We start from the raw sequence: 23,784 nt of genomic DNA, 5'->3' as shown, positions 1-23,784 counted from the left end.
ATTGCATGTTGGTATGTAACAACACAGCACACACTTGCAAATACTCATAAACATGTAAGCTTAGTGCTGGCAACTCTAGTTTCAGTGTGCAACCTTGATAATGTTCTCCAAATGTAGCAATTTTGAACATAACAAGTAATAAATGGAAAACAAACTAAAACTGTGAAAGAAATACAAAGAAACAAGTCACATTTCTCAGAGTCACTGAGGAAGTCAAAGCAAAATATAACAAATTACTCAAGGTCAGTGCTGTCTTATTCTTTGAGCAATCTGGTCTTGTGGAAGGGGGTTGGAAAGAGATGATCTTTAAGTAAGGTCTCTTCAAACACAAACCCTTCCATGATTCCATGGATGTTTTTGTTGCTGAGTGACAATAAATTGATCTGATGTAATCTCAGCAGGACAGTTTCTTAGCAGATAGTAACAGCTACACTTTCATGCTTGCCCTTTTTTACAAGGAGAATTCTGATGAATTTACTTCAGGTTTAATTCTTGTTGATGTGTATCCAGTGTACTGATACTGCTGAGTCTTGTTCATTGGCTCCTTCTTCCAAAAAACAGCCACTTAGTAAATGATGTACCTCACCAAGGGCTGCCCTTTCTAGAAAATAGAGATGGCTTCATAGATTAGTTACTCCTCAACAAAGAACTATCTGTACCATCTGAAATTCCCTTTCAGCAGCTGTAAATGTGTGGAAATGAGAAAGCAAGCAGCTCAAACACTGAGAACCACAAACAGACTTCCTAAGCTAGCAGGATATGTTGATTTACCAGAGTTATGAGTAACACTGGCTTCTGAATAAATAGTTTCAACTTTAAACAAAGGTATTCCTTCATTGCTCTTCACTGTCAGAGCATTTTGCATGCCAAAACCTTCTTCTTAGCTTATGAAGATAAACCTCATCACAGAAGCTAGCACTTACAAGACATGAAAAAAACTAGCGGAAATTTAGAGAAAATCAAAGTTAGCCAAACAACAAGAATCAATCAATCATAAGAACTGAGTGGTCTAAAAAAAAGGCAAAATAAAAATATTAGATTAGTCCCAATAAAAAAACACAAAAACATTAGCATTTCTGAAGAATAATGTAGAAGGGTATATTTTGCAGCACATACCAAATTCCAAAGGGAATCCATGAAGATTTGCTATTTCTCTTGGGGTAAAGTACCTCAGTTTTAATGTAGACAATTTCTTAAGCTTCTCTTCTTCCGGTAACTCGTCAATACGTTTAAACACTGATTCAAGCTATAAAGAATATGAAAACCAAGAAATGTGACTGAAGCAAGCCAAATATGTAAAATTTACAGTCACATCTTAATAGATTAATATTTCCTTAATTATCAAAGTGACAAAGACAATAGCATGTTTTGCTTGAAAGTGTCATCTGCATTCAGGTTTTGCAGCCAACATATCAACACATGGACTTGCAAGAAAGAAATCAGTGTTGCCATAAGGATGTTCATAATTTCGTCATCCAGTTCCAAGCTATACCAATACTTAATGGGGCAATCAAAGAATAAACATTTGTTAATGATAAAGGACAGTGACTCAGTATAACTCAGTAACAGACCATTCATACAAATTAAGCTGTGTGGATGCAGCTGTTTTAATACCCTCGCTTTGAGATTATCCTGAATTCCAGAGTGGCATTCCTCTTATGCTTAGAAATGCCCTATAATATTAGTGAACAGCACAGACGTGCAGGAGGAAGGGCTTGTGTACAACACAGGCTTTGTGAAAACAATCTTTGAATGGTGATTAACCAGTACATTTATTACCTTCCCCAAGGCCCAAATACTACAAACCTATTCTACTATTCTATCAATAGTAGAACTTTTTAAAATACTCTTTGCAGATAAATAATAATTTTGAAATTAAAAAATGTTAAACATCTGACAATATTTACTGAATTATATGCATACAAAAAACAGTCCTTGATTCATAACACTGTACTGTAGGTTCTCCACAGAATTAGCAATTTTTAAGGTTTTCACATACCTCTGTGAAGACTCTGTATGACGTGACAGATGAAAATAATAGCAACTAATATTCTCGCAGAGAGACACAGATATAATTTTGGTCTAAACAAATTCCTGTCTAGGAACACAAACTGGAAACTCAGTTGCCATAAAATGTACATTTAATTATTTTTATCTTATAATATTCAGAATAACAAAGGAGAAGACAGAAAAAACCCCAAGCTTTGAGACGTCTCAAGTTTTAAAACAAATCATTCTAATATGTTAGACTACACACTTACCTGTACATCTACTGCTGTCTGCAGAACAGAGCCGGTCCCTTCTACATAGTGTCCATACCTTAACAACAATAACAACCTTGAATTAATATTTTCACTGTATTTCATGGCATTGACAATTGCAAAGGTGCAGGGAGGTTACTTAGGTTTCTTTCCCTTGCTGAACAAAGAGCCTCCTGGATAGATAAAGCAGAAAGTCTTGTTATAAACTATGCTAACTGGAGTGCAGTACCCTCTGAATGTGCTCTCTAGGGATGAGTGTGCCTTCAGTGCTCAAGGGTTTATCAACACTAGTGTCTTATGCATGGGAACTACACAAAGCCAAAGAATTCAAGCATAGGACTACCAAAAAAAAACACCTACATTGCCTAAACCAATTTTACATTAGGGCAAAATGTGTTATAGGTCAAATGGTCCCAGAGGTTCAAATTATCTCTCCTTATTAAAAGGAGGACCACTAGTGTGTGCCTCCAGTTTTCATGTGAAAGCATTAGAAACAAAGTGGTTCAGTCAGGTTTAACTTTGGCTGCTTGTGGATTTTCCACTGAAGAAAGGGTGATGGCCAGGCATCCATGCAGAGCAGTAAAAGAAAGAAAGAAGAAAAAAAATTTAAATCCAAGTAAACAGTAAGTAAACTTGCATTCTGAAACCACTGATAGCTATTCTGCATGCTTTGTGGTTGATTGCTTAACAACATGTTTACTCTGCTGTCTCTTCAAGGCTAACATTTAAATATAATTATAGGCTTTCAGAAACATGCTCTGTTGGTCTAACTATGGCAGTTTGAACGTTCTGAACAGAAGGAGAGTGAGTCAAGACAACAGATGGCTTTGCCCTGCAGAAGAACTTCAGAAGATCCCCTGCATTAGAGGGATGTGGTCTGCATCAATTGTTAACAGACACCCTTCTCTAGTTTTATCTGTACAACTGTAAAGAAAATTATAAAAGTCTTCCTTTCCACTTGAGGCCCATTCCTAAAGCATGGCACAAGTTATGTTTCAAGCCTCTCTAATTCCACAGTGAATAGAAGAATACTCTTCCTTCGGCACAGATGCAATGACCCAGAATGGCTCAATCTTGAGTATTCCATCGTTGGCTGAAAAAGCTACAATTAGTTCTGCCAAAAACAGCCAGAGCAGCACTCATTTCAAAACAAAGTGGTTACAAATCCTCTTCAGGATCAGAACACCTAAACACTGTTACAGATCAAATACATATGGAATCTGTTTTGTAAATACATCATCTTTAATTGGTTTAATCTTTAATTCCCTAACACAAAGTAACACACACAGCACTGAGGAATCCTCATCCTCTTCCTCTTATATAGCATCTGGTAATATTTCAGTTTAATATAACTGAGCGAAAATCAATAAATGGGGTAAAATTCAGAGTGGTATTGAAGTGTTTTATTGGGAAAAATAAATATTCCTGTCTAAATAACTGGCACTAGAGTAGAGAACTCCTCCCCCCCAGCCCAAAAAATCCAGTTGGTGTCTGTGTGCATAGAAGGCCATGTGTGTGTGAGTGTGCAAGTCGGCTTTTTAATACAAATGTGGTCATACAGCTAATGAAATGTTAGCTGGATTGCTATTTATTATTATTGATGGTGCTGACTACAGAAAAGTTAACATTCCTACCTTAGACCTGGAACATAATTAAATTTTGTCACAGTAAAAAAATGATGTATTGATTTTCTGACAAGATTCATTACAAGTTTCATTACAAGTCACAATGAAAAAAGTTGGCTTAAAAAATTACAGTCTTCAATTTTCATCTGATTCAAGATTCCCTGCCTCTTTTATTTTTCTTAGCTTAAAAAAAAAAAACCTTTCATTTCATACATATATTTTTTCTGGGTATATTGTGTCATATATTATGACTGACAAAAAGTAATTTCCACAAAGCGTGAAAGCTCTGTGATTGATACTTGCACTATTTTGAAAGGTATCACTTTTCTTGTAAATAGCATAGCAAAAATTTAAAGTGTGTCCAGAACGACTACATCCAGAGAAGTTAGATATGATTTTCATTTCCTCTGTCCTTTAAAATACTCAATTTCCTTTCAAAACTTCAGGCACCACAAACACACTCCAAAGAGAAATCTCATGGTGTTGGTAGTCTTACGGCACTCAGCAATCATTCACTAAGTGCCCAGGAAGTCAGTGTCAGAAGGGCACACAGAATTACCTACTTGATCTCTCATGCATTACAGGCCATTACATTTTGCTGTATACTCCACCTAAGCTTTTCTAAAGACATACTGGTATAGCAAAAATCACTGATCTGTGTTTGAGGTCCCTGAATTAGAAAGGACTAGAGAAGGCATACTCAGATTATTTCCATCACACGAACCTTGCTAGAAATACCTGAAAACCAAAGAGAAAAAAGGGAAATTTTTCTCCAACTCTCAAAGCTGATGGTCAGTGCAACTTACAAGAAAGACACCAGACAGGCACAGCAGCAGAGAGATTCTATGTACTACCTGGAATGCTGTTCCACCCTAGTCAGGGGTCTTTTTCCTAGATCTCCTGCTTCAGAGAAAAAAAAAAAACAGAACTTCTGGATTAGATACAGCAGGGACTTATTTTTAGCCTCAGAAAATGACTTTAATGAGATATAATTATAAACCTTCTCTTAATGCAGAGCTGTAAATGAGATGATAACATTGAGAAACATGTTGGCAACCTTCCTTCCCAAAGGCTCTAGAAAAACAGAACTAAGATGGTAAAACAGACAGAACTACCACCACAACTGCCTCCATATCACCAGAGAGCTAAGAGTTACCTTCCCTTGGTGTCAGATTTCCCACCACTATGTACAGAGACTTGATTTTAACTACTCAGGAGCCTCCTTCAATGTGATTTTGATAGACATGACCATAAACTACTATGACGTATTCTAGAGAAACCACAAGTGGCCAATTACTTTTGATGACACTTAAGGCACACAGAAAACACATCAGACACCATTCTGGCTAAAGGGTTTTTTGACTATTCTAGTTAAGAAAGATATTCCACGAGTTGCTGACCCCCCCACCTCAACTCAAAAGAGTGAGGGCAGAAAAGGCACATATATATCAATGAGAGCTGAGGGAAGGCCTTTCCCATTGCACAAATCTCAAACTTTTGAAATTCTTTTTTTCTTCTTCTTTGTTGTCTAAACATTGTAAATCAAAAACACCTGCAAAGTCTATGAATCTGACAGTGTAACTTCTAGTAATTAAAAAAAAGTTACAATTAGCTTTATCATCCAAGCCATTTTATTGAAACACTCAGCAAATTCAAAAAACCAATCCAATTAGAAAAATTTGTCAGTATTAAAAATTCCCACAAATTTGCAGTCTCCAACTGGAATGTTTCAATACAAATGCATTCAGTGGAAAAGCTCCTGACCAGCTGTCCACAGAGCTTCAGAACATTCACCAACTTCTAGAAGTCAAACTTAAAATTGCAAAGTACAAATCAGAAAACTACTAGACAGAAAAGCACCGATGTTCTGCTCCATCAAATATGATTTGCAATGCAGCAACCTAACTGCTTTCATGACAATCCCCAGCTATTCTGATCTACATAGCTGAAAAATCCAAGAAATCAATAAAATGTACAGTGGAGACAGATTTAATGAGGAATGGATCTGTCATGCATGACAATTTGTAGCTTCATTGAGCAATACAAAGAAATTCATTAATGAATCAGCACTATACCAGTCTACTGGAACCATATTTCCGCAGGGATAATTAAGCTTCTGTGAAGGTCAACAACAAATGGCAACTGTCTTTCGTGAATGCCTTTTTGGAGTGGGCACATGATGTTCTGCCAGGCAGATTCTCATGCAGGCATTCCACTGGACCAGCAAGCACACTATATAAGGAGATTTCTTTCAAAGACCTAGGATTTTTGGATGAAACACCTCTCTTTGATTTTACAGGACTCAAGGAAGAAAACACACTTAAAATTTCAGGACATGATTCAGCAAGACATTTTCTTGGCACCTTACCCTTTTGTAAAGCACGTGGATCTCCGGCAGGTGGGTTTAACAATGTCTAACAAGAGAGCATAGCGCAGTAAGGACTTTGGTGGTAAGAAATATTGACTCATTTCTTCATTTTCCTCTTCCAAGAAGTCTTGTAGCATTTGAATAGAGGAATCATTATCCTGATTATGTTTCCTTTCCATCTCTTCTACTGTTTCTAGCTTAAATAGAAAGGCCCCTTTTGGTAAACTCTTCTTGCTGCTGCAATCTGGACCAATGTTTGGATCCAGATTCTTCTCCTCAGAGGACAAAGAAGAACTCGTTTCACCCACTTTGTCAGCAACTGTTTCCTTGAGTAAATCTTTTGGATCCTGATCTGGGAATCTTGTCAATATCTAAGATGAAATTATGACAAAAAAAAATTAAAGAACTGTATTTAATAAACAACTTGACAGCCAACCATACAGAGAGTAAGATATACTTCCAAGATGCTCACAATAATTTTTATATGCTATTTTCATGAAGATTTCAAAAGCAGTAGCATCAAGATTAGTTGACCTATTGGCAATGATGTCAGAACAGCCACAAATAATTGCCTTTGCAAAAAGATCTTTCCAAGTGTGTAAAAAATGTAGCAGTATGACATGTTTTCTAGCCCACTATCAGGCTAGAAAACACATCTCCCCACTGTTTAAAGCCATCTAAGCCACAGACATGCACATCCGTCCTTACAAAGGACAATATCTAGGCTGAAAAAAGAAGACAGAATTTAACTTTTCTGGTGGAATCACTCATTCTTCTCCATTTATCAACTTATACCACTAAACTGAAAACTTAAACCCTCAATCTTAATGAAATTAGGCAAATTCAAGTAATATGGATAGACTCACTTGACCAGGAGCTTGAAAGGAAAATGGTTCTTGGTGAAGCTTTGCAATTAGAAAATACCGCAGTCTAGAATTGGGAATGCCAAGCTGTAATCAAAATTCAGAAGTCTTTAGTCTATGTGATAGTAGAGAAAAAGTGTTCTATAGCATCATACAAGTTATGACAACTATGACACACCAATAAATTTTATGACCTCAGAGATACTAGTATTCACTGAACCAGAGATTCATAAAATGGTTTGTGTTGGAAAGGACCTCAAAGGTCATCTAGTTCCAAACCCCTTGCTGTGGGTAAGGACACCTTCCACTAGACCAGATTGCTCAGAGCCCCATCCAGCCTGGTCTTGAACACTTCCAGGGATGGGGCATCCACAGAATCTCTGCACAACCCTCAGTGCTTCACCATCCTTATCACAAAGAACTTCCTCCTGATTCTAATCTAATACTACTCCATAAGTTTGAATCCTTTTCCCCTTGTCCTGTCACTGCAGACTCTTGTAAACAGTCCCTCTCTGTCTTTCTTGTAGTCTCCCATCAAATACTGGAAGGCTGCAATTAGGTCATCCTGAAGTCTCCTTTTTTCCAGGGTATTCTCTAGGTATTAGTTGATAATATCTACACACTTGTAACTTCCATACCTATGTACTTCCAAAGATCCAAGGGAGAAATTATTCTCTGTATCTCATAGTTTTGACTTTCTCTGTAAATGAATATGAATGTAAACAAAATTTTATGTGATGCAAGAAGAAAAATTTACATGCCTCACAATTTCTTGGGAAAGGTAGTGTTTTCTGTTAAAAGCAAAACAGTCTCTCTTTGCCTTTTTAAACAAAGAATATAAGACACCTAACAATTAAATAAATCTACCACAATTGGTTTTCAAGCTACAGTCTATTAGCTTCTCTCAAATATTTATGGTACTTCACTGATTCCAGTTAGTCTTGCACAATCTGAAATCTCTCTCAAACTTTTTTCAGTTGCCAGGGTAACATGGAAACAAAGCTCCTCCTCCCACAAAAAAGAGTCACATTTTCTGTGCTGGGAAATCCAGAGGCACAGCACTTCTGAAGCAATGAGGCTCCTGCAGGGAAAACCACCTTCCTGGTTACAGTGGAAATTCATGCCTTCTTAAAAATATCAAACAGAAACAAAGCAATATGGGACTAGGATCTGAACACAAACAGCAATACAATTCTGCCAGTATGAGAAATCAGAAGTCCTGTCAGTTGGTTTTCTCATTCAAGTGTTACTTCAGCTTCAGGCATGACTGTCTCTTCTAATACAAAAGAGAATTTTCAAATGTTCTTGGACTCAGTGCACTTTGAATTATTAAACAATGTTAGAGGAACTTTACTACTCACACAGGTTGGAGACAAGAGAAATTCCTGATATTTAAATCCACATGTTGCTAGTGTTTGTAAAAGTTCATTTCTGAAAGAAATCAAAAAGCAATTACTCCCTTCACATAGTCTTTAACCCCTTTTTTTAATCCTAAATAAACACAAATTAAATTCAACATCATATTTACCAAAGCATTAATTGAAATAGTTAGACAGCAAATTATTGATATGTCATCCATTACTGAATTTGAGAGAAAACATACGAAGTTCAGTGTTAGAAACTATTATACATTCAAAGGCACTTCACTCTTACTACAGTGCAAATGCCTCTTCAAAAAATATCCCATTTCAAGGAAAGTAATTGTGGTGGGTCAACAGGGAAACTAATTAGAGGGCAAGATACTCTCTTTATTGGGAATCATAAAACAGGAGAGTAAAACCACTTCAAATAGCTCCCATACACAGCACTGGCTAAGCCTAACAAAAAGGCTAAATCAAGGGATGACAAAAATCAGTGGCTTCAATTATAAAAGTGAGGTGGGACTGTGCTTTACAAACAATGGAAAGAGACTGTAAGGGAAATAATCTTAAAAATACTTTTCTTCTGTATTCCATGCAGACTGCACTAAGCTGGAGCTACACAATAGGCAGGAGCTGTGACCTGTACCCAGCACTGTATGCCAGACTGCATCCCAGGTGTCATAAAAGAAACCAAGTGTCCTTACTGGTTTCTGTACTTCAGAAAACACTGGGGTGTTTTCTGAAGTACAGCTTGTCCCAAGCCCTGGTCAGCAAGGCACAGCCTAAGGAATCCCAGGGGCTACAAGAGAAGACCATGAACACTGAACCAGCGAGAGAGCTGAGCATGACTCCCAGCTGCCTGCCATATTGACTAAGAGCATGATATGCAGGGTGGCTATTGGTGCCTTAAGGAGTGCAGTGAAAGATTCCACTCTATTCCAGTGAGAACTGAGAAGGAAGATGGCAACTCTGCCTCTCCTGCTTTGGTAGCAAGAGAGAGTGTTCCTGCTGTCATTAGGTAACTGCAGTGACACCTTTCATCTTCCACATTTCAGACCACAACCAAATACAACCTTCTTACTGCATCTCTGGACCATTTGATGGCAGCCCTGAAACAGGGATAATCTACTGTCAACAAAGGTACTCAAAAAACCCCTAGACTATTCTGTGACCATAATACAAGATACCATGGGATCCTGTCATGAATAAACCCCTGAAACCTCTGAGTGTAACACCTATTATTAGTTTTCTTTGAAAACTAATTCTGACCTTTTATAAAGCCAACATGATCATCAAATAAAATCAAATCAAATACTCATTAAATAAAATTTAAAATAAAATGCTGTTGTATTTTATCCGCTTAAGAGATATAACCAGTTATCTAGCAAGTTCTTCTTCCAACCTAAGATTTTAATTCCTGTCCCATCTCAAGCTAATTTGTTAACTCCAATTCTAGGAAATAAAAACCCCTTCTAAAGAATAAATCCCTTCAACTTCTAAAGAATGTATTCTTTTTGCAAACTAAAATCTGCATATATTAATTAGAGTTTACCTTGCAGAAGAAGATTCAAATCCTTTAACATTTTCTAAAAGTAAGTATTTTGGAAGCTTCTGAAGCCTACAAGGAAAACAAAAAAAAAAAAGCAAATCAGTGTAACAGGATGTAAAGTACGTTATATTCATCCACAGATCTATCTAGCTAGCAGAAAGATCAAAGTATTTCCACATCATGCTAGCTGTTAAAGTTTAGCATCCTTAAAAAACCAACTGAATTAAAAATGTGGACTGCCAGTAAAAACCACAAACCCCACCCACGTTTGGATGAACAGCTGTACCCTCTTGTACTCTATGCATGTACTTTTGAAAATGTTTATTACTCCTCATTTCCTAAAGCACAATAATATTATTAAACAGATTCAGTGTATTATAGGAAATATAATTGTTAGGGGAAAACCAATTGCTACTTAGCCATAAAACTGTTGTTTCCAAGTCCTTGTACCTGAAATCAATGTCAAAATGTCACATAAACCTTAATGACAACACATCAGAAACGGTATTTATTTAACTGATTTAAGAAACACAACATATTTAGAGTTCAAACTGCAGATACTCTCATTTTTTCTAAACTTGAGTTTTTAATTTTGATGGTGTGATGGAGGGGTCTCAGTTTTAGCAGGATCAGTGCAAAGGTCTGGAAATAGCCACATTCCAGAACCAGCATATTAAATCTCTGGAGAAATGAGCATGCCCAAATTGTGCCAGGGACTCTTCCAGCCACTTAGAAGCATAGATGATTCAGATTCAAGTCTCTGGGAACATTCTGTAGCACTGATTAATTCTATAATAAGGCTAATGTAGACACACAATGTCTGTCACACACTGGGATCTCAGAACAACTGATACAGAAGTAGAATATTAATGCCCCCAGACAGCAGTTTCATGGTTATTGAAGTGACTTTGGACTTCCATTGGAACAAATCACAGCAGAATTTGTTTCAGCATATTTTTAATTACCACCAATTAAAAACATCGTATGAATTAAAAGAACTAATGCATCTCACAAGAAACTGGAAAATGTACAAGAAACTATGCCAAAACTTAAAAATACTAAAAGTAATAGTGAAAAACTAATAGTAAGCTGAGAAAAGCATCCTCAGCCAAATTCCTTGCTGAGGAATAGACACTTTATCTGATGGGATGTCTACCCACACTCTTCATCATTGACTACTATGAAACTTCTTTTTCATCAATGAAACCAGAGCACAGCCTGAAATTCAAAGCACTCATAGGGGATGGACAGATCACAAGGCAAGTAATCACTGTACAAAAAGGAAGTGTTAGGTACTTGATAGGTATTAACATTAAAAGTGTAAAAAAAAAAAAAAGTGCTTTCTGTAAAAGCAGCACTTTGATGCTTTAGCACTGGATTTCACCAGGTTATGGCTTGGACACAATAAGCAGGCAGTATCTGGACTATTTGGATTGGACTTTGCTGGCTGGGTGCTCCAAGGATTTCCCATGTCTTTCCAGATCTTGAAATTGTTCTTTCCATTATCTCTAATATTTGTCATCCCAGGCTACCTCTGAGTCTCATTTCAGCGATATTTCATTATAAAAGACTGAACAAAACCTAAGTACATCCAAGGTATGAGAAATTATTTTACACTTTTCATAAACTGCATGCATACCGTAGCAATTTAGAATGTAAAGAGATAATTTCTATATTAAGAATTTCCTTTTTTGAAGCTGAAGTACTCCATACTCAATGTCTCACAAATGTATCATATTCAAAAAACACATAAGCACTATCTTAGTAAAACACAAATCCACTGGAATCGAGAAACTCTACAGAAGCCATCATGTTGAACCTTCTAGTGACTACTTAGAGTAGGTGCTGCTTCAAGAACCCTCCCCAGAGAGATAAGGGACATTAGCAGTGTCTCCTGAGGTGTTGAGATAAAAGTGACACAGCCAAGCCCAGGTCCTTTGCATCATTGTGATAAAAATTTAGGCCCTGGAGTGTCGAAAGCTTTGGTTTTGAGAAGGAAAAGCTTTTGCTGTTTATCCAGCTAAGTCCACAGCAACTGGAAGCACTATTTCCATATTAATGCACTATAACGTCCAAAAGCAGCCAGCCTCTTAACCATGTTTCAGTTTAATGGAAAGGAATCCCCAGGTCAGGATGCCTTTAAGGATATGGAAGATACTATTATTCTGACAAATTATTAACTTACTCAGTATCTGCCAGGTTTCATTTTCATTTTAACAGATCAGTTGGAAACCTGTGTTACATTTCTTGTTCCACAAAAGACATCCTTTGCAACTTCTAAACAATTCACATTCTCTCCCTAATTTTGTGTCTCTGACAGAAGCAAGAGAGTAGTAATACCCATTCTTTTTTACCTAGGAATTGTCTAACTTACTGGGCTACAGAATCTGTGTTTTCTTCTGTGTTGTCTGCCACAAATTTCTTATGTATGGCCCCGCCAAGCCACTCAGCCCTTCTGTGTCATTGCTCTCTTTCTGCTCATGACAAGGGCAAAAACACAGTTCCATTTAATGTTGTTGGCTGCATAAAGTTTCCAGAACAAGGATGAAGACTCTTTTCTCCCAGTGCTAACAGCAGTTTGAAATAAAGGCTTTTTGGTACTGGCTTCCTTCTGTGTTGAAAATATTCATTTAAAAAAAAAGAAAAAAAAAAGAAAAAAAAAAAAGAGACACACCAAACATTCATCTGTTCTTCTCCAATCCTGACAGCAAGATGAACTAATGGAGGAATATATAGGGAACAGCTAACAGCTGTCCTAGTCTCCAGGTCTCCAGGTGAAGCAAGACTGCCACTAATACAAATAATTATGGCTGTTTTATTAGGAACTGGGATCTGACCAAGCAAAAAATGACAGATGAATTCAAGGACACTGTCCAGACAATGCAGTGCTATTCAAATTCTTTAGTATGAATACTCCAAACAAGAGATTGTACTACAAACCAAAAACACGCCATCTGCCCCAAGATATCTAGGAGCAGAACCAAAAAGAACAGACACTTTAAGAAAGAAGTGGTTGCAAGATGCATTGCATTATATAGTCAGTAGCATACTTAAACCAATTTTTAAATGGTACCTCTTCAAAAGATGACTATATGTTGAATCTAAGCTTTTGTAACCCATTATTTCAAAAACTTTTCATGTTTCCATGAGGCCAATAGACAAACTCCTATATCACCTACTCCTGTTTCTATGTAAAATCAATGCAAATTTGATGCTGAACTGAAAAGAACTCTTCGTTTTTTTGTGTAGGCACAGTTTAAACTGACATGCAATGAAAAGAAAACCAGACAATGAAAGCATATACAGCAACAATGAAGTGATTACAGCATTGGTAAAATACAAGTATATGTAAGTTACATATGATCATGTAAAAAGAAACACAACACAACACCAATAGTATCCCTCTAAAACATTACAGATATCTTGTCTTGCTGAAATACAGAAGACCTAGTTACAACAAAACCTATTTACAAAAGGGGCTTTACAATGGAGGTGGTTCATTTATACCTTGGGAGAATATCAAGGATATAGAGAAAGCTCTTGGTCCGTGGATCAGACACATCACCTTGCAGGCCAATTCTAAGAATAAAGAAACACCTGTGCATTACTCAGAGCAGACTGACATTTGAGTTACATTTTTCTACAGAATGCTGACATTTTACTTTGAGTTTCGAAAGGGGATTCTGCAAAAGCCTCACGTATAGACAGGAGGACCTACTCCCAGAGGCAGTGTCCTGAGAGATGCTCTAAGGAATGAAAGGCTGCCCCTGGAATCCATCAGCTCACAGCAAGGTTAAAATTGAAGCATTCGGTAATGAAATCCACTCCTCAGTCTGCAAAGGCTTTAGCATTCTGGTCTTGTCCAGCAAAGCCTTTGAACATACTTGGCTCTGAATGAACAAAAAACCCCCACTGGGTTTCTGGGAATACCCTGCTATTTTGCACTGAATATATTAAATTATTTCTATGAATTAAAGCCTCATTGTTCACCATTTAGCAGGACTGAGCCCCACATGAATAACTTCAGAATGAATTTTGTAACACTAAACTGGAAAGATTACGTAGGTTACAAAAATGATAATGATTCCAGGCCTGTGCTTCCCTAGCTTATACTTTTATTAGCTCATAAAAAAAGAATAAAAGATTTGTAGAAGAGCTTTAACATGTATCTAAATAGATCAGTCAAACACAGATTTTTCTTTTCATCATATTATAAAGACAAAAATCCAAAATGTTTCCTAAATGCATCACAGGTTTGCACTAATCCATTTGTACAGATCAGCACCACTTTACAGGGATTTCTTTTAAATCTTAGAACATTCAGTGGGATATACTTCCTTACACAATCATTATTATCACCATCAACAGACTTTTTTCATGAAGCTACTACTTTGCATGAGTGCAGTTACTAGAATCTTACCCCACTGGTCACTGCTGTCAAATGATATGAATTACAAATTAATCTGACAACATCTCAGTAAACTCAGTCCTTGATCAGCAAGATATTTATCTTTATCATCCACAAAATCATTTCAAAGTCCTTATCCTTCTGGTCTTGGCTAAAATAGAAATATTCTTCAGAATAAACTGTCTGTGTGCATGTGCAATTTTCAAAGTAGAAGTAAAACCAGATTACACTCTTAAGTCTCAGGCAGAAAGGAGAAATTCCAAATCTCCTTCTGGAGTTGCCCCAGGAAAATATTAGATTGATATCTAAAAGGAAAGGCAGGACTCCTAAACACTAAATTTCACTATTAGAGGAATAATACAGTTCACAAAATTGGTGCTGTAAGAAGCTTACTTAACTCAAACTGAGTTAATATATACATATGCAAGAAATGTGATCAACAATTAAGATGCAAATTGCTGCATTTCTTTCATGTCAGTAAGCACCATGGTGAACAGAGCTACAACACATTTGATTAGGAACAGAAATATACACATATCATCCACACATAGTGTCACCCTTGATAACACTTCTCCTTTGACCGTATATAGTGCAATAACTGCACTTTTTTCCCAAGTGTGCTCTACCTACCTTGTAAAAGGCTGACAGGGAGGACTCATCAAAATCATATCAAAAGATAATCCGTCAAATTCTTTCAGTGTTATGCCCTGAAAACAGAAACAAATATAAGAATATTGAGTGTTGGGAATTGTATGAAATTCTCAAGTCATCTTTCAGATCAAACTACCCCTCCTACTTCCAGTATGCTTCATTTAGCAAAAAACTACCTCATCTCTCACTTGACCTAGTAACTTCAAAATCTTTTCTACCATGGCAAACCATAAAATGTAAATATACATTCGCTGCTCTTCATATGAAACAAAAGACTAATACTAATAAGGTTAGCATTTATACATCATCTTCAGGTTTGTAGCTGCTCATTCTCTGAGGTGCGTAGTGGTTCTTCCAGTAGATACTTACCTGTTATTTCTCCTGAAAATAAAGTATCATTACTCAGATATTAAGTCTTTGTACATCAAAACCAGTGTTCACATACTCAAAATATGTGTAAAACAACTGAAAAGAAAAGTAGCTCAAGTGGAAATATGATGATTTTTACAGATCCAAACTATGGGGTTTAGCTCTTCGAGGCGCACTGGCAATGCACCTTATAAGGTTTATTTCATACTTTTTCCCCTATAAAAATCAGTCAAAGATCTTGTTTGGCTGAAATTCTCCTCTACAAAGACAATCCTGCTTAGAAAAGAAAGAATTAGGTCTGTGGTAGGAATTAATTATACAGGTAGAAATTCTTCTAAACTCAGTTTTCACCAACACTAGAAGATGAACACATCAAGGGGCCGGGAGGAAAGAAGGACAATGATCAAGTAACTATGACTTGGACACAGAAATCACTCCTTACATATTCTGAGGGATACCTATACAGCAAACGTAATATAGCTACCCTCAGAAAACTAGACAAAAGCTGCTATTTTTTTCCATTATATTTGAAGAAGGCGTCACCAACTCTAATAATCTGCTCTCGTCTACTATAAAATGATACAGGCAAAGATTAATCTTCTTTTTCCATTATCAATCTATCATTTAGCCAGTTATTATTGAGTGCTGAATAAGCATTTAACCTTTAGCCACCTATTTAACTCTTACCTAAGCTGGTGTCTTAAAACAGACACAGTATCTTTTTACTGTCATGTTGTAAAACCATAAAAGAAGATTAAGAAGCATACAGTAATTTCTAACTCAATCCAAGCAAAACTCCATGCCTAGATAGCCTCTCATCTTTTAAAACAAACTATTTTAATCCAATTTCACTTAGTCATTTTTGAAATAATTTGGCAAGTGACAGAATTCCTAAAACATTTTATCCATTGAGCCTATTAAAAGAGATTCAAGAGTGTTCAGTCCAATATATTTTGTTGTGTTACTCTGAGCCCAACTATAACTTCAAAACAAAGGCATGCCCCCAAGTAATTTAATTAAATTTTTTCGAAGTACATGAAAATATTTTTTTAATCTAATAATATGATTTTTGACATTCCTTCACTGATGGTAAGCGTTCCCCTTGACATTTATATAACCCTTCTTCATGTGGAAGGCAAGAGTTTCAGGAAAAGCCTGCAGTATGAAATCCCTCTTACTTCAACAAGCAAACAGCACAAGCAATCAAAGTTATTGTAAAACTGCTTTATTCATAATAACATAAATATTTCTGTTTCTCTTGTTACTAATAGAGACAGTGAAAGCAACTCACATCTTACAAATGCCAGACTACAGTAAAAAGCACATTAATTACTCACCTCAATAGTCTTTGCCCATAACGGCGTGCTGGGAAAGTTGTGCCTATAAACATCATTGGCAAGAGTGTTCACATCAACAGCAGCTACAACTTCTGCATATGTGCAGCTTTCTAAAATTAAAAAGAATAATTTGAAAACTCTAGCTTCTCTTTACTACTTTTAGAAAAATGTATTTGCTCAGCTGTGCTATAGCATCGCTCAAACGCAAAAGGCAAATTACACAATCAAATTTTGCTGTGTTATCTTTGAAACTTTGTATAAAAAACATAGTTTTTCTAATCATATGGGCAATACTTCCCTTCTTGATATATCCAAAAATGGAAGTTAAAGTAGATTAAAAAAGTAGATTAAAAAATTCCAAATAGGGTGCACCTCTACAACATTTCCACCTCTGTGCAGGTCTCTGTGGCAGCAAGTTGCTGGCTACAGGAATCCTAAGTCAATCCTGCCAAGCCCCACTGCCACTGCCTTATCCTCTGACAACTTACAAGAAATAAGTGTGCTATTTTAGAGGTGTACTACTTCTTATTATGAAAAAATAGCATCAATATATTTTACATGTCTACTCTTCCAATAAAAATTTAAGCTGTCTGAAAATCATTTGTTCTTACATTTCAGCAAAGCCTTAGGCCTCAAACACAACTGCTGCCTCCTTTGAGTTAAAGGTCCCAAAATACCAAACTTGGCAGCTTCTCCTCTCTTGGATAAAGGTGTTATTGAAGAGAGGACAGTGTAACAAACTCACAGCTAAAACCCTGAAATAAAAATACACTAAAAAGAATGTAAATAAACAATCGTTAATTTATAAAGTATGAGAGAAATAGGTTCTACAGAAGCTAAAGAGATAAAACGAGCAGTGTTTACTCCATTGCTCATCATGTCACACTATTTGTTATTACTAAACACAATACCTTCACTGAGGCTTTTTATCCAAGAAGACGGGCTGTGGTTACTGTCACAGCTGCAGGCAGAGAAGTGACCCTACCTCCTGATACCCGAGATCAGTATTAACCACCAGGATATTTACATCATGGTCGGCATTACAAAGCCTCAGATGAAACACTGGCAACTTTAAAAAAACTTTTGTAAACCAAAAGAAACAGCAAGTAGCCACATGCTTTGATTAATCTCACAATATGCTCGAGTAACACATTAACAAATGACCTTATAAGACACCGTTTGAATTACTGCTAGTCAGCTAATTATTTACAGTTTGAGAGGATGAAAGCCCAACTGGGATGATCCCCATGGATTTAATTTTGAATAATGCAGTTACCATCTATCTACTATCTTTCAGGTTTTCAAGGCTGTCCTAGTCAAAACTAAGATGAAAGAGAAATCTGGGTATTGAAAAGATTGTAGCAGACATTTTTAACGAGCACCAAGCTGGTTCTTCCAGGCTCACTTGATGCAATCGAGAGCAAAAAGATAAGGTTTTCAACAAGATAAATACTTACAGACCATTAAGGGTCAACATACAAATCATTATTTGCCATTACTGTCTTGACCTTTTGACCAGAAGTTGTAACTGAGAACTAAATACAGGTGTATCCACAAGGACAATAGCATGACTACACCTGAGATTACAGAACAGGTAAGTTAACACTGACACCTAGCGTGAAAAGAAAGCTGGATATATATCTCAATTTAAAAACGTGCTCAAGAACCAACACTTCCATCTTCCTAAAACAAAGCTGCAGCATCTAAGTAACATGAACAAGCTTCCAATACTATTAAAGAGACCACTTTTCTCACTCACTCCTTCAGTTCTTAAAACACATTGTCCTTACAAGCTAATACTTATTGTGTTTTCCAGAAGAAAAATAAAATTAACAAAATCAAGACCCTCAAATTATTATCTAAATTAATACATAGTTTAAAAAGTGCAATTGGGAAGGCAAGCTGTGTGCTTTTTCTCATGATTCAGACACTTGTTTTTTTACTGCCATTCATTCAATATCTCCCTGTTCACATTCAAGAAAAGACAGGCCCAAAAGCCTGGAGATGTGGAAGAGAGCACACAACTAATAGTAACCTATTGAATCGCCTTGTAATACAATGTTCAGTCTGAACCAGAGATGTAAAAAAGCATGAAAAAAGGACAGGAACTTTTCCTGAAGTATCCCACCTGAGATCCCCTCTTCCTAATTCAAAGACCTGATAACTTCTTCAAAGCCTCGCCTCCTTTTCATTTAAAAGGCACAGCTCACTTGGGAATTCCTGTTAGAGAACAGACCCCGTTTAAAAGCTGATTAAGCGTACTTGTGTGAAAATGCCCTGGAAACGCATGAAGGAACTCGAGTAGACAAGCAGCTCTCACACATCCAACCTAACAAAGAAAAGCTTGTCTAAATTTCAAACAGTGTGAAAATGCAACATTTTTAAAGATCTTCTCCTGAAAGTTAAATAACTTCATGTCAAACTGTGATATTCTGCTTTTCTATAGCAATTACATTTACTACTTGAAAATTACTACAAGGAATGCATCATAAAAAAAGCCTGAAAGCAGAATCTAAGAAAAACAGAATCAAGACAGTGTTTAACTATCCCCACCGACAAAAGGGACAAAACCAACTCAGGAATCGCTGACTTGGTGGGATGTTAAATCAACTCCCCAAAATACATAGCAGAACCTCAATACAGAAACAGACACAGCTCAGGAGATTTTTTTATCTCCCTCAAACAAGTACATCCAATTTTCAAAACACAGATATTTAAGAGAATTACAACAATGCAGGAAACAGTATCATTTTATTCAGAATAAAGAAAAAATAATACACATTTCCTAAGTGAAACTAACTGGCTGCTAGAACACATGATTTGCAGAATTCCTCAACACCAGCTTTTGAACTGACACTTTTCATTTCTGAGCAAGATGACATGGCTCAAACGGAAGCCACAGATATGATGAGGAAGTTAGTGAAGGAGGTGTTATGACTTATTTTTAGGCAGACCAGATTGTAATATTTTCTCTTGGCTGAAAGCAGGTGAAATCAAATTTGTATCATCCTATTAGTAACGTACTGATTTCACACTTAAAGCTTAAAACCTCTTGGACCCAGACAGCAGAAACTCTTTGACTGTTACTTAAATTGCCTAAAGAGGAAGCAATCAAACACCCAGTTCTCTACTTTATTGAATATATAATGCTTACAAGCCCTTTTAGGTATGGAGTTGTCATTCTTGATGGAAAGGGACACTGCTGTAAGGATTGGAAGGAGATGCATTAGAAACAAAGAAAGACAGGATGTGTGCATTAGCTTCTGATATGAAAAAGTAAACTCAAAGAGTGTCACCTTCAAATGCCAGAAATAAAATTTCTGACATTACAATATCTGTCCTTTTCCTCTTTAGAATTGATTCCTTTGTAATGTGTTTCTACAGACCTTAAAATTAACATAGATCTGTTTATATTCACTACTGTACTTTTGCAATAGAGTCACCAATGTCAACAGAACACATGAAATACACTGTGTTACAGCAAGGGCAGTTTGGTGGATTTCAGCATATTGGAAAACAGGAGCCAGAACAATTATCTTTTCTGACAGGTATATGGAAACAGATGGAAAAGGGAAGATTAGTCACAAGTTTTGTCAGTCCTGTTTCCTTTTAAAACAGAGAGCAAAGATTTAATTTCTGAGTTGTCAGCTCTTGGTTGAAATGATTAGGCTGAACTGTCCATGGCTACAGTGAACATGACTATCAGTAAACTTGATGCTGGGTTCCTGCAGGATACTTAGCAACTCCTTTCACTGCTCTATTTGTGAAGGATTCAATCGTGTTAAGCCATATAAACTTTACAAACTTACACTATAGCACAACTGGTACCATCCCGTGCTACAAAGAGCTATATTTTAGAGAAGCATTAAATTGAGTTTAGGTGTAAAAACTTGCTCAAACCAGCAATATTTTTGTTTTGCATTGTGCTGAATGTCAAAGCCAGTTTTGTCTCCTTTGCCTCTCCTGGTGGGATAGCTTTGCCCAGTGTAAATACACACACCAGTGCTGTGCAATTCACAGAGACAGTCAAATAAAATGAACAAATATGCATGCCAGAGCACAACAAACAAAAGTTGTTACTCTGCAAAATTGAAATATACCAATAGCAGAGGAAAAATATTACCAATTTCATCACTACAAATTTATGGTATTTTTTTAGAATATGTCCTTTACTGTTTCATGCAAGAAGACTTTCTTTCAGGGACCTGGCAGATTACAAATGCTTGTGGCAGAGACATGGAACCCAGTTTTCATGGGAAAACTGCCTAAATTAATAAGCCAGTTAGGTTTGTTTTGGTTGGGAAGGAGGAAAAGCGGGCTGTTTGTTTCATGGAAAGTTGCTAAGGAAATGAATACGTAGCCATAGATCTTCTAAAAATAAAACACTATTTTTCACTGCAGAAACTCTGCACTTTATAAAGAACAAATTCACTCACACACACACACAAAAATTATCATACATTTAGACATATTTGATTTAAACATCAATCTTTATAAATCCCAAAAGGCTTGGGATACAAAGTGGAAAGAAGAAAGAAATGCACTTTCATCCCTTAGCTGCCTCCATCTTTCAAGAGTGTGACTATGAACAGACTCAATGATTTCTGACTTTAACTAAACTCAACTTTACCATCTTTCGATGGTATCTTTATCAAAAGATACCATCGAATGATGGTATCTTTTTGCAGGTCTTTGGTGTTAAAATATTACTATAAAGCATTCAAAATCTAAAACCAGAAATTCTACAAGTGCTGAGATATCTACAGCTAAAGTACCAACACAGAGCTAGACAATCCCCAAGATTTTTCTTTTTCAGCTTTAGACTGAAACCTAAGCTCAGAAACAGCCTTCTCTCCATTGTCAAAAAAGAATGTGATTAAACTAGGAAACTACGTACTCACAATATCTATGTACTCTTTACAGAGAAACACAAGAGACTATAAACTTCCATCAATATGTGAAAATTCAATTTTTTTTTTTATTGTAGGCAAGGACAATCTCAAAACCAATTGCATTCTATTTGGTGCCAAATGCATTCTACATTAATGACAGCTGCCAAAACAACAAACATCTTCATCCTGCAGGCTTTCCTCTAACTAAGTTCTTGAAAGATCACAGCCAAGAAGGGCATCAAAAGGTACAAAAGTCAGCATCAGATTTCCTGAGAAATACTTATTTGCCAATTGAAACACTGGCAATGGCACAGAAAAGTAGAAAGTTGGACCAGCTGAGTTAACCATAATTGACCCCATTACATGGCCAGGAACTAGCCTGCAAGAACTGCAGAATCCCTTTGGTAGAACAAGGCTTTCCCAGGATGCTGCCACCGAAATACCACATGCTCCCTCTGTTTTCTACATATCCCTATTATTTTTGTTGGCTTATAGATTCAATAGAAACCATACTAAGATAATATATTATTATACATAATCATCTGTTGTGCATCTGGCTTATGGAAGCACTGGAACAATGGAAGCCTTTCTTTCAAACTTCATATTTATATGGAAAAAAAATCCCACAGCCCTTCTAATATTTCTATACATTTCTATAGAATTTAAAAGAAGATGCTGAACAATCTGCCACTTGCTAAATGGAGGATAGGATCAGAGACCTTTTCAAACAGCATGGTTTCATGTACATATATAGGCCAAAACCATATAAGAAACACATTATTAAAGTACGTACAGAGGAACATTCACTTCTTTCCTGTTTTATTTGCACGTAAAAGCAAACACTTCAATGCCCCTTGACTTTGTTCCTTCATAAACTCTGTAAGAAAACTGAATCCAGATGTCCAAAGGACCTTAAAAACCAGCAGAAATTATCAAAGCTCAAGTATATCTCTGCTCCCTAATGAAATCCAATTAATCAAAACCAGTTTTATCTAATAACCTGTTATTAAATACTTAGTGCAAATTTGGTAGGACACCTTTTAATCAAATTGCCTGACTATTACTTTTAACACAACTCTAAACAAGATTTTCATCTAGAAGTGTATGGCTTGGACCTTTCCTGAGAAAACACAATGCTTACAGGCTGAACTCCCATATGCTTCCCAGAAACATAAGCACCCAGATTGAAAATTGTAATGCAAATAGCTTTGTGTCTATTCACTTAGCAAATTTCAATTGGTACCTGACCATTCTGAACTAGTTAGGTTCGTTTTCACAAATAATAAATTAAATGTCCTTACTTACAGTCCCTTTATCTACTTTGGCTGATACCACTACAGAAAAATCTCAGTCTCACTGTTCATACCTATTGCAATTTCTTCAGTCAAATGCAAACCCTTAAGAACAGAAATTTCACCAAAGACTGACACTGAATCAGTTGTGTTTAGCAAGTTCAGAAACAGTAAACATGGAAGTAAATTCACCTTTTCAGGAAATAATACAAGGGGTTTAGTTAAGTCCTTCAGTCTCCAAACTACACCATTAGGAGACATGATTTCAAGGCTTCATATTTGTAGTAACTATCCACTGGGGCATCACTAATTCTGTGTACGTTTTGGATAAAAGTTTAGAGTCTTCTGATAATCTAATGAGGCATTCTCAACATTCCCACCCTTCTAAGTGTTTACTGAGTTGCAAGTGATGTTTTCACAGGTGGAAACTCACAGGACATCACATCTAGCATTATCATTTACTAAACATTGCCCCAAGACATCCATTATTATGGCAAGAACACAGCTAGGTAATTCAGTAAAGAGTGAAGGAAGCACGGTGTAGGCTAACTTCAAGGAACCAGTCCACTTTCTATGGAAATATGGAAATTGTCTACAATATAAGAAACATGGATAACTTGCCATCACTTCAGGAATCTGGTTACCAGAAAAGCAGCATGTTACCATTAGTGTGTACACTGTACACAACACACTGCTTTCACTCTACAAAAACTCTAAAATGTGCAGCTCCAGACAAAGCTATACTTGCCTCTTAATATTCTAAGAAAGTCTCTGGAAATGAGGAAAATACATCCTCAAAACAGGTGAT

At 36.4% G+C, this 23,784-nt stretch overlaps 1 protein-coding gene across 5 annotated transcripts in view; it reads right to left on the bottom strand.

Annotated features, from left to right (window-relative positions):
• TRDMT1 (tRNA aspartic acid methyltransferase 1) overlaps positions 1-23,784 on the bottom strand; it is a 28,976-nt gene that overhangs the window by 3,920 nt on the left and 1,272 nt on the right. For 3 of the 5 annotated variants that reach the window (XM_059842417.1, XM_059842426.1, XM_059842407.1), the window contains exons 2-10: positions 16,793-16,902; positions 15,066-15,142; positions 13,535-13,606; positions 10,031-10,096; positions 8,479-8,548; positions 7,121-7,204; positions 6,255-6,625; positions 2,262-2,319; positions 1,117-1,246 (exon numbers count right to left, since the gene is read on the bottom strand). In XM_059842417.1, the coding sequence (XP_059698400.1) occupies positions 1,117-1,246; positions 2,262-2,319; positions 6,255-6,625; positions 7,121-7,204; positions 8,479-8,548; positions 10,031-10,096; positions 13,535-13,606; positions 15,066-15,142; positions 16,793-16,902 (1,038 nt within the window). Of the gene's footprint in view, positions 1-1,116; positions 1,247-2,261; positions 2,320-6,254; positions 6,626-7,120; positions 7,205-8,478; positions 8,549-10,030; positions 10,097-13,534; positions 13,607-15,065; positions 15,143-16,792; positions 16,903-18,920; positions 19,013-23,784 lie in introns of all 5 variants that reach the window. The other 2 variants (XM_059842442.1, XM_059842435.1) reach the window with 2 other exon arrangements.

Source organism: Haemorhous mexicanus, chromosome 1 (assembly GCF_027477595.1).
Source record: "Haemorhous mexicanus isolate bHaeMex1 chromosome 1, bHaeMex1.pri, whole genome shotgun sequence".
In the NCBI taxonomy this organism is placed as follows: domain Eukaryota; kingdom Metazoa; phylum Chordata; class Aves; order Passeriformes; family Fringillidae; genus Haemorhous; species Haemorhous mexicanus.
The sequence above is the reverse complement of the archived record's forward strand: the minus strand, read 5'-3'. Positions and strand labels throughout refer to the sequence as shown.